Raw genomic sequence first — 19,431 nt, 5'->3', positions numbered from 1 at the left:
GCTCAGACTCATATCCATTGAGTCAGTGATGCCATCCAATCATCTCGTCCTCTGTTGTCCCCTTCTCCAGGGCTGGAGTTAATCCTAATGGCCAATGATTTAGCCAATCATGCTTAAGGAATGAGGTCTCCCTGAAAACTCCTAAAAGATGGGGTTCAGGGAGCTCTGTGTGCAGGTGCTGGGAGGGTGGTGAGCAAGTGAACACAGCAGCTCTGCACCCCTCCCCACACACACACCTTCCAATTGCCTCTTTCTGCATTGCATCCTTTATAATAAGCTGCTATTAGTAAGGACAGTGTTTCCCTGAGTTAGACTCTAGCAAATCCTACACCTGAAGAGGGGGTGGTAGGAACTCCCCAACCCTAGCTTGCAACTGGCATCTGAAGTGGGGGTGAGTCATAGCTCAGTTAAGGGACTGAGCTTTTAACTTGTGGGGTCTGCTATAACTCCAGGTAGTGTCAGAGGGCTGGAGATGTGGTATTAGAAACAACAATACAGATTTGGTGTTCAGAGGGTGAAACCCCTCATTTGGAGTCAGAAGTACTGTAACAGTGGCATAGAGGGGCAAAGGTGTAAGAGCTTTCAAAGCTTCTGGGTGGCTCCCATAGGCAGCCAGCAGCTGTCACTGGTCTAGACTCCAGGGAGCTTTGCAGTTGACTGACCCAGAGTCCCCTGGAGGGCTTGGAGATACCGATTGCAATCCCTAGGTTTTCTGACTCAGGGAGACTGGGGCAGACCCGAGCATTTGCACTGCTAACAAGTTTCCCAGCTGCACTGGGCTGCTGTTTCACAGATTTTACACTTCATCTTCTTACGACTCCAAAAAAGATTCAAGTTCTAAGTGTTTGAGGTTTTTTCTCCCAAGGTGTAGACGTGGGAGCTTCTGGCACAGTTTTGTATCAATGTTTTGTCTGAATGCATGAATTGATTCACTCATTCAACCAAGATTCAAAGGCTACCGTGCTGCTGCTCTGAGCTGGGTGTGCCTGGGATCTGATGGTGAAAAAAATGAAATCAGTCTAGAGGTGGCAGAGACACATGTGAGGTTTCGCCATGCCCTATGGAAGGATGTTAGGGAAATCAAAACAGAGGAAGGTCTTATTCAGGCTTCAGAACCAGAGGCCTAGGCCTCTGACCTGCTTCTGACTCTCCTGCACACTGCCCAGATTCTCTGCCTGCCTGCAAAGAACCAAGTCAGAAGGCACTTTAGATAAGACAAGCTTTGAATTTCTTAAGCTCCGGAGGACCTGGCCAATCCCCCAGAGGTCTAAATGCAACCCCTTGACTCACCAGGTAAAACAAAGGCATCCTTAAGGTTAAATGTTAAAGTTAAGTGTTGAAATTGTTTATTGTGTGTGATGAGTGGTTTCTCAACAAATCCTTCAAACCTAAAATGAAGTAAAACTTTTGGCAAAACAAAAGATTATTGAGTGGGGGGATGGAGAGTATGTCATGGACACAGGACAGGGTAGCTGCCTCCAGGCTGAAGACAGAGGCTTTCCCAAGAGTCACTGGTTCCTAGAGTGTGGTCCCCAGAGTGTGGCCTGAAGACCAGGAGTGCTGGCAATACTGGGAGCTGGTTAGAAATGCAGAAGCTCAGGCCCTTTTTAGTAAAAGCCTGAGATCTGAGGCTCCTCCAAGGTTGAGAGGCTCCCAGACCTGAAGGATAAAAAAGAATTAACCTGGTGAGGAGGATGGGAGTGTTTCAGAAGAAGAAATCATCTGTGTGTAGTCTAAGGAAGAAAAGAAGTTCCTCTGAGCAGAACTAGGATTTGGGGGTAGGTGGAGAAGAAACCTCTTTCCTTGTGAAGGATCCACCACTAGGGACGCTCCTGGGGTCTGAGGCCATCTCCAGGATTAGGATCAGAGGTGATGGTGAGCTTGGCGAGGCAGAGATCCCCAAGCCTGTTCCTGGCTGGCCCTTGCTAGCAAGGAGCCAGCAGGGCCACCATGACTCCGGCCCTGCACCCTCCCTGTCTTACCGGGCAAGGCAAGGACAGCTCCGTCCTGGGGCCCCTTGGCCCCTTCTGGACTGGCTGCCTGGCCTCCCTGAGACTCCTAGGTTCATCTGCAGCCTTGTTCGGCCCCTCTCCCAACACCCCCTTGCTCCTTTTCTCTCTTTAGGTCACAGCCTGCAGCCGGCTCCCCATGATTCCTCCAAACCGGCTCCAGCGGCCCGTCTGTCCGGGTGCGTGTGTCCTTCTTTCTCTGTCTCTGCCGGTCACGTGCTTGTCTCCTGCAGGCAGAGACCCCGGTTCAGCCTGGAGGGGCCTCCAGGAGAGCCTCCTGTCCCGACAGGCTGCACACACATATCTGGCGCCGGCATCTGAGCAGACGGATCGGACTGGCACTCGGGCAGCGATCGTGTGGGGACCAGGGAGCTGGGAGAAGGGTTCTGCATTCCTTCCCTGACATTTTGCAACGACCACATGCTTGGCTCTGAGCTCCTGGCGTCCCCACCAGCGACATTCTTTCAGCACATCAGCTGCTGCCACATCAGACCTTTCCTGTCCAGCGCTCCCTGAGGCCCCAGGGCCTGCCACCTTCACCCCGGGCCACATGGGTGAGGCACCAACCAGTCATCCTGAATTCTGGCCATTTCAGGAGGTCTGAGACACTTTGTGTGAGGCTGTGGCCAAAACCTAGAGGCTGAGGGCCTGAGCAGGGGGAAACGGCTTTTTAAAAACACTACATTATGTGACATTTTCACCTCCATGAAAAAGTAAATTGAATAAATTACAAAGAAAGAAACAAACAAAAACCTCTCCTTGCCGGAATAATACACCAGTGACCTGGAGGGGAAAGTTGCCCATAAATCCCCTCCCCCCACTGAAGCACCAAAATGGGTCACAAGCTCCTCACCCCCAACCATGTGCACCCCAAACCCGTAAATGGGACTCCACTGGGCCCCTCCTAGGGATCACCCAGGGCTGCTGCCCAGGGAGGGGGGTGGAGGTTAGGTCCCAAAGAACATCTGGGTCGTTTGGGGAAGGAAGACGTGAGAAACGGAGACTCGATAGACAGCAGTGAGTGTTCAATGCAGGATTATTCCACGCTTGTCTAAGTTGATGGTGCGTCTTGAATCTCCTTCACGTCAGCTGAAGTCCTTTTGCACAGCTGTATAGTCTTCCACTCCTCAGAGGGCCTGTGATATATTTATTTCTCAGTGCATCTGAGTCTCCCTCCTGTGTCTGGGAAACCTCCCATCATGTGAGCTGAAAAGACCAGGTCCCTGCTCTCAGATGCCCTCTCAGGGCCTTGAGTCTTCAGCCTGTGGCCGGTGAGACAGGGCTGGTCCAGGGAGCTTGCTGGTGGCAGTGGAATGGCCATAGCATCCAGAAGCCGAGGTCCCATGAGGCCGTGAGCACATCCATGGGCTGGCAGTTTTATAATTTTTTTTATCTTAGTTCTCCAACCAGGGATTGAACCCATGCCCCTGCAGTAGAAGCCTGGAGTCTTAAATACTGGACCTCCAGGGAAGTCCCATCTGGTGGTTTTACTTCTAACCCAACTCTCTGGGGCCTGCCATCTTTGGCTTTCTGGTTACATACGAGGAGCTGATGACAAATAGCACTCCTTTCAGTGGGAGATGGAGTCTGTTTTGCCAACCCTTGGCTCCCTGCTGGCCCTAGGATGTTGGGGTGAGTTCCAAGCCTGGGCCTCAGGAGGCCTTGCATTTTGAATTATGGAACCCCTGCCACCACGTGACCAAGCCTGGGTCATTGTCCACCAGGATGGGAGATGACATGGAGGGAACACCACAACCCCCCTCCCCGATTCCTGCTGTCCCAGAAGAAGCCTCAACATGAGTGAGCCCAGCCAACCCTGTGCAGAGCCAAGATGACCCAACACAGCCGAGCCCAGCAGATCACACACAGATGTATGGTGGTGGGAATGAGCCGCTAAGTTCCGTAGTGGAGAGTTCCTTGTGGAAAGTTACCTGGAACACTGCTGCTGCTGCTAAGTCATTTCAGTCGTGTCTGACTCTTTGTGACCACATGGACTGTCGCCTGCCAGGCTCTTCTGCCCACAGGATTCTCCAGGCAAGAATACTGGAGTGGGTTGCCATGCCCTCCTCCAGGAGGTCTTCCTGACCCAGGGATTGAACCCAGGTCTCATGTCTCCTGCATTGGCAGGCAGGTTCTTTACCACTAGCACCACCTGGGAAGCCCATCCAGAACACTGACCTTCCTTAATTCCTGCTCAGTTCCTCAGCCTGGTTCTCCAGCCTCCCCACTCATTCTGTGAGCTTCCTAATTCCTTCTGGAAACCCCTTTTCTGCTTAAGTTCACCAGCGTGTGTGCGAATGTCAGTCACTCAGCCCGACTCTTTGCGATGCCACGGACTGTTGCCCACCAGGCCCCTCTGTCCGTGGAATTCTCCAAGCAAGAATACAGGAGTGGGTTGCCATTTCCATCTCCAGGGGGTCTTCCCGACCCAGGGATTGAACCCGGTCTCCTGCATTGCAGGCGGATGCTTTACCATCTGAGCTACGAGGGAAGCCCTAAGTTCACCAGAGCTGGTTTCTATTTTCAGCAACTAAGAAGGTTGGCTGGTATAGAAATTGGTGGTAGAAATGGATATCAGGTAATGGACCTCCAGGGAACCAGAGGCTAAAAGCAGAGAATGACCCATTCGCACACACATACCCCAGAGCTGCCGCAGTTAAAAAGACTGAGGCTGTGAGGTGGTGGAGATACAGAGCAAATGACTCATGCACGCTGCCAGGGAGACTGGGCGCTGGGAGAGCTAAATGCCCAGCAAGTCCACTCCTAGGTACACGCCCAAGAGAAATGAGCCCACTCGTCCACCAAAGCACATCACAAGAATGCTCGTAGAAGCTTTACCCCAAAAACCAAAACACTGGAAACAGCCCCAAAGCTGTAGAACAGGTTGATGAATTGTGGTGAATTCAAACAATGGAATTCTTTTCTGCTGCCTGGAACAACACACATGAATCTTGGACAAATTATTGAGCCAGACAAGGCTGCCACGGAAGGGCACATACTCTGATTCCTTTATGTGAAGATCAAGATGAGGAAAGGTTAATCTATGTTGACAGAAGTCAGAACAGTGGCTGTGCTGATGGTGGTGGTACTAACCAGGGGGAGAGGCAGGAGGAAGCCTTCTGGGGATGAGGGAAGCTTTCACTGTCTGGGTCTGAGTGGTGGGTTCATGGTATGCAGGTGTAATATCAAAATGAACTGAGCTCATTTTTGTATATATGCATAGCTATAAGTATGTGTAGGTATATGTGTATGTTATACCCCAGGAAAGTCATTTCTCCAAATCCCACTGGCTGCCAGGGATGGGAGTTCGGCACTGCCCCCAGTGGTGAAGCTGCTGATTCAGTCATTGCCTGTGGTTCCCTGGAATGAGGTGTTCAAGCACTGCAGGGCCAGAGATGACTGCTTTTAATGGGACTAAAGCAAGGATGAAGCGAGTGAGGCACCTTAGGTGAAAAATTTAAGAAACATTCCATCTCGGGGGATGGATGACTGGGGAAAGCCCGTTGTCCTTTTCTGTTACCTCCTTCCTGCTTCCTGAAAGGCAGACATGATGGCTGGAACCCCAGCAGCATTATGGACCATGAGGTAACCTTGAGAATGGCAGTCACATACTAAGTGGTGTAGAAAGAGAAGGAGCCTCTCTACTATGTGAGAGAAAAAGAAAGGATCTCAGATAAGCCACTGCTATTTTCAGTTGTCATTATATGAAGCTGAAGCTAAAAATAGCTAATATAGGTACATCTATCAGGGATCTAGCTTCCTCACTAGCTTGAGCAGCTGAGAGTGATGCTAAGTATCTCCTCAATTCAATGACTGAAAACTGGCCTCCCTGGGGGCCAAGAATTCCTTGGTACAATGCAGAGAAAGGAATCCAGGAGCCAGGACCCCTGAAGAATGTACTGTGAGCAACCAATCTCTAGCCTCTAATCTGGAAAGACCCAGACAGCTGTCTTTGCCCCAAGACCTGGTGAAATCACTGGTAAAGGAGGCACCAGCCTTTTAGAAAGTGTCCTTGTGGCTTATCTCTGAAGGTCAGAGAGGGCCCCCCCACCAGAGACACTGACATTGAGAGGGCTTCCTGACTGCAGTGGGAGGGATGTGGCTAGCTGTTCATGAGATGCTCGGGACCAAAATAGATGAGCAGCTTGCAGAGCTCTTACTTAATTCTTATCACTGAGAAAAAACCCGAGCAGAGCCGTTATGAAAGGGGTTCGGTCAAAGAAAAAAAAAAGAAAGAAAGGGGTGTGGTCCCCTCTGAATTTCTGGGTCACTCAGAGCCCCCTCAGAGGCAAGTGGTCAAACTTCTTAGGCCCTAGACTTCAGCAGTGTGCAATCCTGACAACCTTCCTCCTGGCCATTAACCAGGTGACTGAGAGCTCCCGGGAAAAGTTCTGTGGGCTCTAGTACACACTTGGTTAGCAGACTATCTTGGACTAGACCAGGTGAAGATCCCAGTGGGCCCTCCTGTTGTTCCAGACATAGCCTGATCGGAGCAGGGTGGTATAGCCCAACAGCTGGAATGCCCTGGCCACTGAGAAAAGGGCACCCCCTCTGGACGTTTGAGGTGGCACGTGCCACACTTGGTGCTGCTGTGGCCCGTTAGTGGTGACCCAAAACCTGGAGTCAGAGCACAACGCAGGCAGCTCACCTGCCATCCAGGGAATCAACATTTAACTCGATTTGGATCTGCCCTCCACCCCCATCAGTCTGCCTTAGCACTACCACCCCTGGACTCACCGACCAGCACGATGGCTGGACAGCTGCTCCAGGAGCATGCAGGTGCCGAGGTCAAGGGATTTGCTGTTGTAAGAGCAGCCCCTGATAAGGAGCTGGCCTGTGAATTGGAGGGTGGAGGGCGAGGACAAATCCCAAGGCTCAAGATAACAGTGACAGAAGAATCTGGGTCTGAAGACATCAACAGCACATTAGCCAATCCTGGAACCGCCCAACTTCCAGATTCCTTAATACGTTCTTTCATCATTTACTGCCAAACAGATCAGAACAAAACAATCCCAAACAAACACCCAGCCCTGGGCTCTAGTCTGTGGCAGTGTGAGTCCCTCCCCAACCTACACCCCTAGCGAGGGAGCCAGTGGTGGCCGAGCAGGACAGATTAGTCCCCAGGGCCAGACGTTCTGTGTCCAGTCCCCCTAACTCTGGACTCCGCTGGTTTAGAGTTTTTACACCCACGAAAGCAATGTGTCCACTAAGAGACACCTCCAGGCTCCACTGACCAGAAGCTGAGACCAGCATCTGACTTGGGGGGCCACTCATGTGCTCGGGCAAATGGGATGGGTGAGGAAAGAAGGCGGCAGGCCTACCCTGGGCTGCTGGACCCTGATCATCAGGGGACAAGCCTGCCACTCGAAAGCCTACAAAGAGGATGGAAGGAAGTCGGGGATTCCTCGGGCGTGTCCTCAAATGGCCGATCCCAAGACTCAAGGTGGAGCTGCAGGCTTCCTTATAGCCCGGTTCCACCGAGGCCCAAAGCACTCTGGAGGAAAGGTTCTGGTTACCTGACCAGGCCTGTACCTTCACTTCTGGGGTGCTGGCTCTGGGCAGAGGTCCAGGGAGCTGGTAAGAGAGGAGGACACTGTGGGTTTGTGGCTCATTGCTTCAAGGAGACTGGTGCTCCCCTGTGTGTGTCTGGTGCACGTTGATAACCAACATTTCCTTTCTTCATTCACCAGCTACAGCCCCCAATGGTGGTGACAGCCTTGGTCAACTGTGTGGTCTAAACAAAGCGGTAGATTTTTAAGATGTCAAAGAACCACCATAGAGGAGGCCAGGATGGTGGGCCTGGACCCTGGGAGGGGGCCAGGGCTGAGGGCGCCTTCTGGGAAAGGGTGAAGCTGCGTGGGGTCGGGGGAGGCTTTGTGTGTCCCTGCTCTTGTCTTTGCAGGGCTGGAGGGGAAGAGGCGTGTGTGGCGGGGACAGCTGCTGTCTCGGCTGCCCAGCCTCTGAATCTCCCTCCCCATTGGGTGAGTCTAGGGCCACCTCCCTTCTCAAGGCCAGAACAGTCCAGATGCTTGTTCTCTCAGACCCTGGCCAAGAGTGGAGGGCACGTGGCCTGAGCCTGGCCAACCAGATGCTTCCACTGGGGCCTGGTGCCTGGAGCGTGTGTATCACAAAGAAGCGGGGACAGTTTAGAATTCTTGCCCCGCTTGCGGTGGGGGCAGCCTCCAGCGCCCAGAACCCGGTGGTGGCATTCTAACGCAATGTCCCCATGGGACCCCAGGCCCAGTTCCCTTGCCTTACCCTAGATTCTGTGGGTCTTACAGTCTCCTTCTAGTACACCCTTCTTCTGCCTGACCCTCTGCATCATGGGTGTCTCTTATTTGTGCTCAAGCACCCCATTGGTGGCCTTCTAGGTTCTTTGCAAATTTCCATTTCTACAAACAATGCTGGGACGAGAATCTCTGCCCCCTTCCTGTGCACAGTGGGAAGATTGATGGGGACGAGATTCCGATTACCTACTGTTCCCTCTCCCTGGAACGCACACACTCCTGCCATTTTCCCCACGCCTGCTGCCCCTCACTCTTCATTTCTCCACTGAGATCCACTAAAGTAGCTCCAGCCTGTGCCTCTCACCTTCCTTCCTCTGGTTTCCATCACCCATTATTCCTGCTGGTCCTCAGCCCAAGTGTTTGCTTGCTTGTGATGGCCTGTCTCACCCACGAGACTGCAGCAGCTTCACAGGGAAGAGACCACGTCGGCTCATCACTGGATCCCAGGGCCAAGCATATCATCCTCTGTCCCAACACCCTATGGACTTAACAGCCCTTTCTGCGTGAACAAGAGAACTTGGGGGCCACAGGGCAATTTTAATGATCTCAGAAAGGGACAGCAGAGGGCGGAGAAAGTGAAAGGCCAGGTAGGAAACCCAACAGTTCCTGGCTCACATCTCATTGCTTCCCAACAAATTAGCCGAGCAGTTAAAGTGGGAGTTCTCAGCTCAGAGAGTGCACTGGCTGAAGGAAGAAAGGAAGTGTTAGTCGCTCAGTCGTTGTCCAACTCTTTGCAACAAGTTGTCTCTGACTCTGTGACTCCATGGACTGTAGCCTGCCAGGCTCCTCTGTCCTTGGGATTCTCCAGGCAAGAATACTGGAGTGGGTTGCTATTCCCTTCTCCAGGGGATCCTCCCGACCCAGGGGTTGAACCCAGGTCTCCTATATTGCAGGCAGATTCTTTAACCATCTGAGCCATCAGGGAAATCTGCAGTAGCTGAAGTCTTCAGTAATTTCTGTAAACTCAAGAGATCAATGGAAGCAGGGTGGCCACCTGGTGGCCGGTGGTTGGAGGTGGCTGCGGAGAGGAGGTGAAGGAGGGGAGGTGCCCAGCCTCTGTGCACTGCTGCCCACCCTGACCTCCAGCCTCGAGTCTAGTCCATGCCCGTGGAGTTGGTCAGGTAGAAGGGACGGATGACGACCTGGAATCTGCTGAAGAACCCTGCTGGGCAGGGGAAGAAGGAAGCGTTCCTGGAGCTGTTGGTACCCCGGGCGCTGGGGATCAGGGCCTTCCAGCCCTTGAAGTCAATGATGTCTGCCACGAAGCCCCCCTCACAGTGCAGCAGGGCCCGGTTTTCATAGCCGATGGTGGGATTGGAGTATCTGGACTTGGAGAGAGCCAGGAGTGGGGGGTCCTCGGAGGAGCATGAGAACCCGTAGTTCCAGCAGTTCTGGAGGGTGGGGAGGTAGACGAAAGTCCAGGAGACAGAGCTGGCCTGGAAGAGGAAGCTGGGATGCGGAGGGGTCTGGAAGGACCGGTAGGGGTTGTAACTGGAGCTCATTATGGACTCACTCCAGGTGGGCGAGGTGTAAAGCCGGGGCTGGTAGGCATCCTCGGTGAGGTTCAGGCCCCAGTACTGAGCCAGCAGCTCGAAGGGCACGGTGTGGAACTCCAGGGCCTGCAGGATCTTCTTCTGGAGGAGCGCCTCGTGACTCCAATACAGGGACAAGTTAAACTGCAGTGAGAAAAGGTCCCGGGGCGGCATCATGGGGAACCGCACCTTCTCCACCAAGCCCTCCACTTCCTCATGGGAGGGATGCCTCTCCCGGCTCCACTCGTCCACGGCCAGCAGCAGGACCAGCTCGCTGGGCACCACCAGTTCAGTCCTGGAAAGCAGGTCTTGGAGCAGGGCCAGGGAGACGCTCGGCCAGGCCTCAGCCTGCGTCAGGGCCCCGAAGTTCCAGGCCAGGAACTGCACGCAGATCTCCTCCAGCACGGGGTCCCGGGTGGCCATGGCGTAGGCATGGAGCTCCAGGGGCGTCCGGAAGGAGGGGTCCTGGGGGATGAGGATGGCAAAGAGTTGCCCGCAGTAACTCTGCAGCTGCGCGGCCTGGTAGGCAGAGGCGAGCTTGTGCAAACACTTCACCGACGACAGGGACACGTTGATCCTCCGGGAGTAGAGGTACCTGGGGGGAGACAAGGGCTGATGCCTGGCCACACCCCTTCTCCCGAAGGATGACAGGTGTGCCCCAGTGCAGGTGTGTGGCCGACTGCTGATACCCGGGGTGCTAGCTATTTCAGGGGGCATCCAGAGCCCCCTGATTTATCTCCTGAGTCGACCCCCATTCTAAGCTTACGATGGCTGAGAGCCAGGTGCACCGGCAGCTGGGCGGATCCCAGACTCCTTGAGGATGTTGCTTCATCCTCATCGGTGGAGACGGTCCCACCACCTCCTCCATCATCACCGTCATCTGCATGGGCTGGGCCCTAACACCAGGACCTGCTGGCCATCTGGGACACTGCCCTTCCCTTTCCCCCATCACGCCCCTGGGCAGAACTCTTGAGTGTCCCACTGGGTGCCCATGGGCACCCCTGTGTTTCAGCACCTGTCTGGTGCCCCCATGACATGGGCGTCATGATGGGTCACCTCCTGTCTGCCATCCCTGCCAGCCGTGAGCCCTGTGGTGGCACCCAGTTTATGCCACCTGCCGCATAACAGTGTGCCACCAGGAGGCACTTTGCTCGTGAAGACACGCGTGGAGGGAGCTGCTGGAAGGGAAACGCCAGGTGATGGCCCCTGCCGTCTCCCAGGAGATGTTGAGTGGGGCCCTGCTTTGGAAAGAACCAAACTCTCTCCACCGCTTCTCTCAAATGACGAGCCTTCCAAGGAGCCTCAGACTGGCTGGCTTCCCTATCGCCTAAACACGGAGCCTCGGGGGCCCAGAATGGAGCCAGGGCCCCACGGAGTCCAGTGGCAGCAGCAGAGGTGGGCCGGCCCTCAGCCCACCCGCTCCGCCCTGCTGTGCTCACTACATCCTGTGATCCTGCTGCTGACCGTGAACTGGAGAGCAAGAGTGGTCATCGGCACCACGTGGGGGTCCCCGGGCAGAGCGAAGGTGAGTGTGTGGCGGGGGTGGAAGCAGTGAACAAGGGTCTCCAGAGGCCCTCTGGGGCCTGGATGGGGCTCGTTGCTGCCTCTCTGCCTTAGAGGAGGGAGAGAGACAGAGAGAGGGAGGGAGGGAGAGACAGAGAGAGACACTAAGAAACGGGGCGATAGGAAGACAGAGAGAGAGACAGAAGGAGACAGATAGAGACAGGAAGGCAGAGAGAGGCAGAAAGAGACAGGCAGACAGAGACAGGAAGGCAGAGAGAGGCAGAGAGAGAGAGCTGGAGCACATGGCCAGACAGTCCAGAGAATCACTGACTCTGACCAAGGGCGGAGACTGACGGGCCGAGAGGCTGGGGCCGGGCACAGCTGCGTCACAGACCTCAGCCCTGCTGGGAGGGGCACAGGACAGCTGCCAAGCTCTCATCCTTGTCTGAAAAGACGCCATTTAATCTTTTTAAACGGCCACTTGCTGTCTCCTCTTAAATGTCACTTTCGGCTACCTACAACTTTGGCTCATGAGAGGGAATGGCTTTTCATACACTTGGTCTTTCGGTTCTTTCTTCAAACTGATGCTCCCAGAACACCAGTCCCTGGGAAGACCACCCGAGGTGGTGACATAGTGACCCCCAGCAGGATGGTCTGCGGGGGAAGGGGCTGATCCCTCGGGGCCCACTCTCAACTGGGAGATGGGTTCCTGGAGTGGCCAGCCCGCTGGTTAGACCGCTGCCTGGATGTGCTGCCTGGGGATTTTTTCCCCTCTTTCTTCCAGCAGCAGACTTGGATTTCCGTTTCTTTAAAAAAATTTTCGTAGGAGCAGATCAGTGAGGTGAGAAGAGGAAGAATGACTTTGATAGTTATTTTTTGGGCACTTATGACACCCGAGAGGTGTGTGTGTGTGTGTGTGTGTGTGTGTGTGTGTGTGTATGTGTGAGGGCTGACCCATCTCTCACAGTCCTCGTGGAAAGAATACATAAGAATGTGTGTGCAAAGGTGAGGACATGTGGCTGTAAAGGTGAGTGTGCGCACGTGTGTGGGTGTGTGAGCACGTGTGCACACAAGTGTGCGAGCACAGCTGCGGCTGGTGCCATGTCCCTTGTCCCTGGGGTTTTACTTTGGAGGGGACGCTGCCCAGTCCCCGGGCCTGGCCCCGAGGACACTCACCTGATGAAGTCCCTGACGACGGGCACACACTCGGGATCCACCTCCATGGTGACCCTGCTGCCCGGCTCCTTCCACAGGCCGTGGGCCTCGGGGTTGGTGGACAGGATCAGCTTGTGCGCGCACATGGCCAGCTCGTCCTCCTCTCTTGCCTTCACCCTGATGAACAGGTCACAGCCCTTCTGGTTCTCAAAGATCTGCTCTAGAGCCGCGGGGAGTTCGCCGGACAGGTCGAGGGTGTAGACACCTCTGGTTTCTATGAAGGGGCAGGGGGACGCATGTTAGGAGGGGCCCCGGCACTCGCTTCCTCTGTGACCCGAAAACACTTTTGCTCCCCGGAGTCAGATTCTTCCCTTACTGTGGGTCCCGCCTTAATGACTCAGAAAGGCTCCTGGGCAGATGGGGAAAGAACGGCCCTAGAACACAGGGTGCCATTGCCCCCCGTGGCCCAGAGCCCCATCCTGTCAAACACCCTTGCATTGTAGCTCACCTGCTCCCCAACATTCAGATGGCACATCTTGGGGGGGATTTGGTGGGGCTGACTCCCAGAACTTGGGGTCCCATACCAATCAGTCAGCCAATCAACCACCCAGATGTGACTTTCTAAAACCTGAACCTCCTGCCTGGTCTGGTCTGAAGAGGGTCCCACGGCAACGCGCTTTAGAGCTTTGGGGTCCTTGGCTGCCTCCTACAAGGGACTGAGGACTAGAGAAGCTACTGGAAGCATCCAGCTACTGGATGCCCCCCAGATGCATCCCCTCTCCCAGCAGAAACAGAAGGCTGCCATTTCAAGGGGCAAGCCTACAGTGTGTAGACATGGGGTGCACAGGCACCTCACTTTACTGTGCGTCGGCAAGTTTCTCAGAAACTCAAGGTTGCGGCGACAGTGTCTTGAGCTATGCTATTTTTTTTTTTTCCCGACGACATTTGCTCACTTTGTGTCTCTGAGTCATGGTTTGGCAATTCTCAGTGATCTTTGATGTTACTACTGCAAAAAGATTATGACTTCCTGAAGGCACGGAGGGCAGTTAGCAATTTTTAGCACTCAAGTACTGGGTTCTTTTGGCTGTAGCTCATGGCATGTGGGATCCTAGTTCCCTGACCAGGACTTGAACCCATGTCCTCGGCACTGGAAGTGTGAAGTCATAATCACTGTGCCACCAGGGAAGTCCCCATAAAGTATTGTTTAATTAAGGTATGTACATTATTTTTTAAAAAAATAAAGTGTGTATATTATTGTCATTATTTTTACTGCTAGCTTTTCTAGTTTATTGGGGCTTCCCTGGTGGCTCAGATGGTGAAGAATTCTCCTGCAATGTGGGAGACTGGGGTTCCATCCCTGGGTTGGGAAGATCCCCTGGAGGAGGGCATGGCAACCCATTCCAGTGTTCTCGCCTGGAGATTCTGCATCAACAGAGGAGCCTGGCGGGCTACAGTCCATGGTCACAGAGTCGGACACGACTGAGAGACTAAGAGAGCACTGGTTTATTGATTTTATGCCATTGGTCTATTATACTTAGGATTGGCCATTCTTTAAATTTGTTCTCGTCAAAAAAAAAAAAAAAAGCGCCCGCGAGAAAATATGCACGTTTATGCTATCTAAAACTCTTCAGCTAAAAAAAAAAAAAAATTAAAAAAAAATAAAAAATAAAATAAAACTCTTCAGCTTCAGTCCTCTCAATGCAACAAGGCCCCGCCCTTGTGCCTCGAGCAGGGTTAGTCTCCCTGTACTTCCCCATAGCACCGCAAGGGGGCGCTGCTGGGCCAGACGCCTGTCTTTCGGGGATCCTTTGCTGTGAAGGTGGTGGGAACTGTGCGCTTTCCCGCCCCTCCGGGAGAGCGGGCATCACCTGTGAACCTTTGCTCAGGTGGGCGTGTGATTTCGCGTGGAGCCGAATCAGCAGCCCGCTGAGAATCCTAGAGCTCTCAGCTAGGATCAGAAAATCTTTGTTCCAGTCTCAGCTCTGCTTCTGTTTATTCATTTAGTTGAAGTATATGGCTCACAATATTATTTTAACTTCAGATAAGGAACATAGTGATTCAATATTTTAGTAAGTACATTGTTCCTTTAGACATAATGCTGGTGCACACTTAGTAGACGACAGCAGAGTGTACACGAAGTTCTACAAGCGCTGGCAAAAAAATTCACGTGACTCGCTTTACTGAGATCCGTGCTTTGCTGCAATGTCTGGAACCCAGACTGTCTCTGAGGTGGGCCTGTATTTGGAAGGTAGCTCAGTGCCTGAGAATCAGGTTGAAACGGAGCATTTCTGAGCGGCTCCAGGGAGGGTGGGGAGGAAGTGGGAGCCCTTGCTGCGAGGTGGTGGGACCTGCGGGCTTTCCCGCCCCTCCTGGAGAGCAGGCATCACCTGACAACCTTTGCGTAGGTAGGCGTTTGATTCGTTCGCATGGAGCCGGGGAGCCGGCCTGACCGCCATCCCTGGGATCCAGGCCTCAGGCCTCTGGGGCTCAGGATGGGGCGCCACCCCCACCCCGCTCACCGTTGGTGCAGATCACGCTGGCGTCCTCGTCATGTCTGCAGTTGCTTCGCATCCAACCCAGGGATGAGCAGTTGGCCAGCGAGGGCTCTGTCCCCGTGCACCTCACCTCGTCCAGCATGATGGGGCCATGTCCTGGAAGCACAGCAAAGACGACAGAGCCTGGAGGGGGAGCTGGGGCTCTCGGCCACGGGAGGAAGGCCCTGACGACAGCGCTGCTTCCCGAGAAGCCTCGTAAAGGACAGTCGCGGTTACGCACAGAGATGGAGAAAAGCACTCTGCAATCCTGCCATCCCAGTAAAGCGGCCCCTGGTTGGTGACGTCCCCTCCAGCGTGGGTCCACGTGGGCATGTGTTTTCACCCAGTACCGTCATGTGACTACACGAGCATGGGTGCAGATCTATTATTGTAACTTCGTGCCATGAACTAGCCTTGTTCGACCTGGTCGGTTGGCTTTGTATAGATAGCAAATAATTTTACTGTAACTTATGCATCTACCCCTATGGCTGAATATTTGGATGATTTCTCTTTTTTCAGAATCACAGGCACTGCACACAGACTTTTCTTTTGGTGGGAAACTGTTTCCAGAAGGTAAAGTCCTGGAGTGGAGTTTCTGGGCTGGAGGGAACAGCCGCTAGGCAAGTGTGAATGTATGCCAGGCTACCAGCTCTTGGCCAGCGCAGGGCTTCTACCTCTTTGAAACCTTTGCCAGCACAAAGCTGGTGGGAATGCCATTTGCACGCCTTAGGTATGACCCCTTCCTGGGCCTGGTTCCTTGGCAGGGCGTCCTGCTTTGGGGGACCTGGGGGCCCACAGGTTACCTGGCCCGAAGGCGGCCCCGCCCAGAGCCTCGGTGGCGTTCAGGAAGCCCAGGGCGCGGCAGACGACGCTGGCATCCGTTAGGTCCCACATGTTCTCACACACCGTCCCCCACTGGCCACTGTAGTAGATCTCCACGCGGCCCTCGTTGGCAGAACCCCCATCGGCTAGCCTCATGTCACCGTCTTTCACGCCTGTGGGGTCTCAAGGGAGAGCAGAGGTCAGCAAGGATGGAGGCTGGGTGCTGGGGCTTCAACCTGGGTGGCTGCCTGGCCACCCCACATTCTTGGGGGCCATGGCGGTAGAGTTCTCCCCAACAGGGGTGAACTCTGGACCATTAGCTTTGAACACTCCATCCATCCTCAAGGGGATCACCCCCAGGAGGAGTGAAAAATACACATAGATCCCCCCATACACACACTGAGGGTAGATATCCCCTTTCTAGTCCTTGGGGTCTGAGTCCCTCATGCCATTGATAGAGAAGGGCCGGGGGGCACTTGGGGCCGCCTGAGAGCGGGGTGGCAGGACCCCAAGGGAAGAACAGACCCACACTGGCCCCACCTGTGGGTGTCTGGGACTTGGGGTGCAGCCTCGGCACCATGGCAGGGACTGCTGGGAGGGGTGTTCGGGAACACCTGGGGACAAAGGCCCAAAGCGCCCTAGAAACACAGGAGGAGTATGCCAGACCAGGAGAGAAAGCAGGGTCCCAGCTCCACACTCGTCCTTCTGGGACTCAGCCCGCTGACCTCCCCACCCAGCCCCACCTCAGCCCCACCTCAGCCCCTGCTGGAGCCGACAGGGTCAGGCAGGAACCGGGTGCCAGGTCAAAGGGCACTTCTCAGATGGGGTGTAACAGGCCTTCCATGGGGTCACCGGGAAGAGGAAGGGCATCTGAGTGTGAAGAGCATGAGGACAGGTGTCCAGGACACTGGAAGCTGACTGTCCAAAGAGCACCAACCCCAGGCCCCTCGGGGCCCCTCCTGCCTGGTCCCTCTGGTTCTGGCTGGATGAGAATGGAGCCCCCAGCCTCCTCTGCAAAGCTCTGAGCCATGACTGGGGGCAGCCAGGGCTTCACGCAGGAGAGCAGACCCGGGCTGGCCCCTGTGATCCAGGTGCCGGGCAGAACACTGCCTTGACTTTCTGCAAGGGGAAGGGACCATGCTCTCGGCATTCCTGGGGCTCAGCTCACCTTGAGTCCCCGCGACCAGCAGCCACATCCAGAGGAGCCGTAGGGGGGCCATTGCCTTGCCTGGGGGTCGTTGTCCTGCAGTGACAGGAGGCAGCGGAATGAGAGGGTGGAGCTGGACAGGCCTCCGGCCCTCCTCGTGGAGGGTGCTCTGGGTGTCAGGCGAGGGCCCCTCACCTTGTCTGAAGGTGGCCGTCCGAGGACGAGGAAGACTTGCCCAGATGAGGGGGGCGGTCTCTGGGCAGCGAGGACAGTGGGGGAGAAAGATGCCCATATCAGAAAGCTAGGCCCTGGGCGTGACTGTCAGGGGGCACGGGTGGGAAGGGAGGGGACGGAGGAGGCAGAGGGTGCAGGGCAGAGATTGGGGGGGCCTGGGGGGCCCCGCTCAGGGTGGCTAAGCGATGGCAGGGATGGCTCAGCTGGCAGGCCAGCCTGCGAGAGTACCCTGAGGTCTGCAACTGCCCAAGAACATTGCGTGGACTCTGGACCATGTGAGACCTGGAGGGGAGGGGATGAGAGCGGGGCAGGGTGGGGGGCGTCAGGAGGAGGCCACAGAAACCCGGGCAGCGGTGACACGGGGTGGTGAGCAGTGACAGAGACGGGGCGGGGGTTGGGTGCGGGTGGGGGGAGGAGAGGGCTGAGGGCTAAGTCCCAGGCCTCTGCCTGGGCAGCTGGGTGGGGGTGGGGGGAGACTGGGGGAGGGGAACGAGATGAGAGGACGCTCTGGGTCCACTCAGTGTGGGCCTGGCACTGCCACCTCTGAAGTCAGCGCCCCCAGGAAACAGGCTGGAGGAGGTGGGGGACCACAAAGGCCACACAGCCAGCCCCGGGGAAGGGGGGGCAGGGGGCACCCAAGTCTCTCCACTTTTGCTGGGATGTCTGGCCTCTGTAATTCTCACGGCTTGCTTTTTCTCTTCACCCACATCCTGCCCCTCACCTGCCTCCCTCCCTTCACGTCCGCACACCAGCACAGCGAGGCAGGAAGAGGGGCGTGGGGGGCTGCAGAGAGTCCCTGCTGCTCTGGCCCAGGAAGGACCTTGCAACATCCGTATCCGCCCTCAGGGCCCAGCCAGCAGGGCTGTGGCCACTGTTGTGGGCACCCCTCAAGTCAGGGCCTGGTAACCAGACCCCCCGGGGGCTCCCAGGCACAAGAGCCTGCTGTCACTGAACAGAGACCCTCAGGACTGCTCACACCACTGGCTCACGGAATCCTGACCACGACCTTGAGAAAGCCTAGCTGATCCCACCTTACAAATGAAGGGGCTGAAGCCAGAAGGGGAGCCAGCTCTGCTCAAACAGCTGGGGAGCCGTGGGTGGTGAGTGGCCGTGGGGGAATCTGCCCAGTGGCCACCTTCTCTTCATTATATGGACCTCAGCTGATGGCTGAGGGGCCAGGATGACCAACCACCCAGCACACTGGGGCCTGTCCTGGTTTTAGCACTGGAAGTCCTATGTCCTGGGACATGCCCTTGGTCCTAGGCACATGGGGACAGCTGGTCACCCTCTGCACTCCCCAGAGAGTGGGGGTCAGCAGCTTTGCTCATCCTGAAACAGGAACCCAGGGTCCCAGGCAGGTGGCCATTCAGGCATTTGGCTCATGGTATGCAAATGTCACTGCCCCGCAGCTTTCGCCACCCATTTTTGCCTGACTCATTGGAGAGATGAGGCAGAGTTGCCTGCGCAGGGCCATTCGGCACTCTTGTGCAAATTGGGGAAAGTTGCTCTTCCTTTGGGCAGGCTTAGCCTGAGCAGAACAGCAGATGAGAGAGCGCCTCGGGTGAACTGTTTCCCCTTTGTGCACCAGTGAACAACCTGCCCAACTGGACAGAGAGACCCCTTGGGCCTGGGAGCAGCAGTGATGGTCCCTGGATTCAGGAGGAGCATCAGATCCCTAACGGAGCACAGGCAGGGAGACTGGGCCCCTGCAAGATTACACTGTATAAAGAGAGGGACACCCACCTGAGAGCAAGAGCTTGCCAGCTTACCTGCCCGGGGCCCCTGCGGATGGCTGTCCTGAGGCCTCCCACCTGCAAAGGAACCTCCGATCCAGAAGACCCTCCCAGTTCAGAGGGTGTCAGGCTGGTCCCAGGAAGAGCTTCAGAAAGCTCAGTGTAGTTTCGATTTCAAGAAACCACCTGACACCGTTTTCTTCTGGGGTTGGCTGCTGCCAAGGCTTCCTGCTCCCCTCCCCGCCCTTGGCGCCGACTGGGGGTGGCTGGGACGGCGGTGCGGAGCTTGGCAGCCGCCCAAGGCTGCAGTCTGGCTGATTTTGCTCTGGTTACAGAGCAAGGCGGCTGATGGCCACATTTGAATTTTAACACTCTCTCAAAAGCTGAAGCGGTGCCAGGGGTGGGTGCTGGGGAAGGGGAGAGGAGGGGCAGCAGGGGTCGGTGGTCAGAAGAGCAGAGGATGGGCGTGGACAGG

General features: G+C 55.5%; 1 protein-coding gene across 6 annotated transcripts; it reads right to left on the bottom strand.

Moving 5' to 3' along the window:
• Nucleotides 1-8,813: 8,813 nt before the first annotated feature.
• Nucleotides 8,814-19,150, bottom strand: LGALS3BP (galectin 3 binding protein). 6 transcript variants are annotated; one of them, XM_070479843.1, is made up of 7 exons: nucleotides 18,993-19,150; nucleotides 17,185-17,244; nucleotides 17,011-17,085; nucleotides 15,824-16,024; nucleotides 15,006-15,137; nucleotides 12,508-12,760; nucleotides 8,814-10,423 (listed from the first exon to the last, which is right to left on the bottom strand). In XM_070479843.1, exons 3-7 carry the CDS (start codon nucleotides 17,060-17,062, stop codon nucleotides 9,391-9,393), a joined length of 1,671 nt encoding a protein of 556 aa, XP_070335944.1. In that variant the 5' UTR covers nucleotides 17,063-17,085; nucleotides 17,185-17,244; nucleotides 18,993-19,150; the 3' UTR covers nucleotides 8,814-9,390. The 6 variants fall into 6 exon arrangements, with proteins under 6 accessions (XP_070335944.1, XP_070335945.1, XP_020752253.2 ...); XM_070479844.1 differs by having other exon boundaries at nucleotides 15,824-16,015; nucleotides 18,993-19,149; XM_020896594.2 differs by lacking the exon at nucleotides 17,185-17,244 and having other exon boundaries at nucleotides 18,967-19,150.
• Between the last annotated feature and the right edge of the window lie 281 nt (nucleotides 19,151-19,431).

Source organism: Odocoileus virginianus, chromosome 17, assembly GCF_023699985.2.
Source record: "Odocoileus virginianus isolate 20LAN1187 ecotype Illinois chromosome 17, Ovbor_1.2, whole genome shotgun sequence".
Taxonomy (NCBI): Eukaryota; Metazoa; Chordata; class Mammalia; order Artiodactyla; family Cervidae; genus Odocoileus; species Odocoileus virginianus.
The sequence above is the reverse complement of the archived record's forward strand: the minus strand, read 5'-3'. Positions and strand labels throughout refer to the sequence as shown.

Coding starts and splice junctions, on each gene's coding strand:
- LGALS3BP (XM_020896594.2), bottom strand. CDS start 17,062: ATGGCCCCCCTACGGCTCCTCTGGATGTGGCTGCTGGTCGCGGGGACT. Junction 12,761..15,005: donor CAGCGTGATCTGCACCAACG/GTGAGCGGGGTG, acceptor GCCCCTTCATAG/AAACCAGAGGTGTCTACACC. Junction 10,424..12,507: donor GTCGTCAGGGACTTCATCAG/GTGAGTGTCCTC, acceptor GTCTCCCCCCAG/GTACCTCTACTCCCGGAGGA.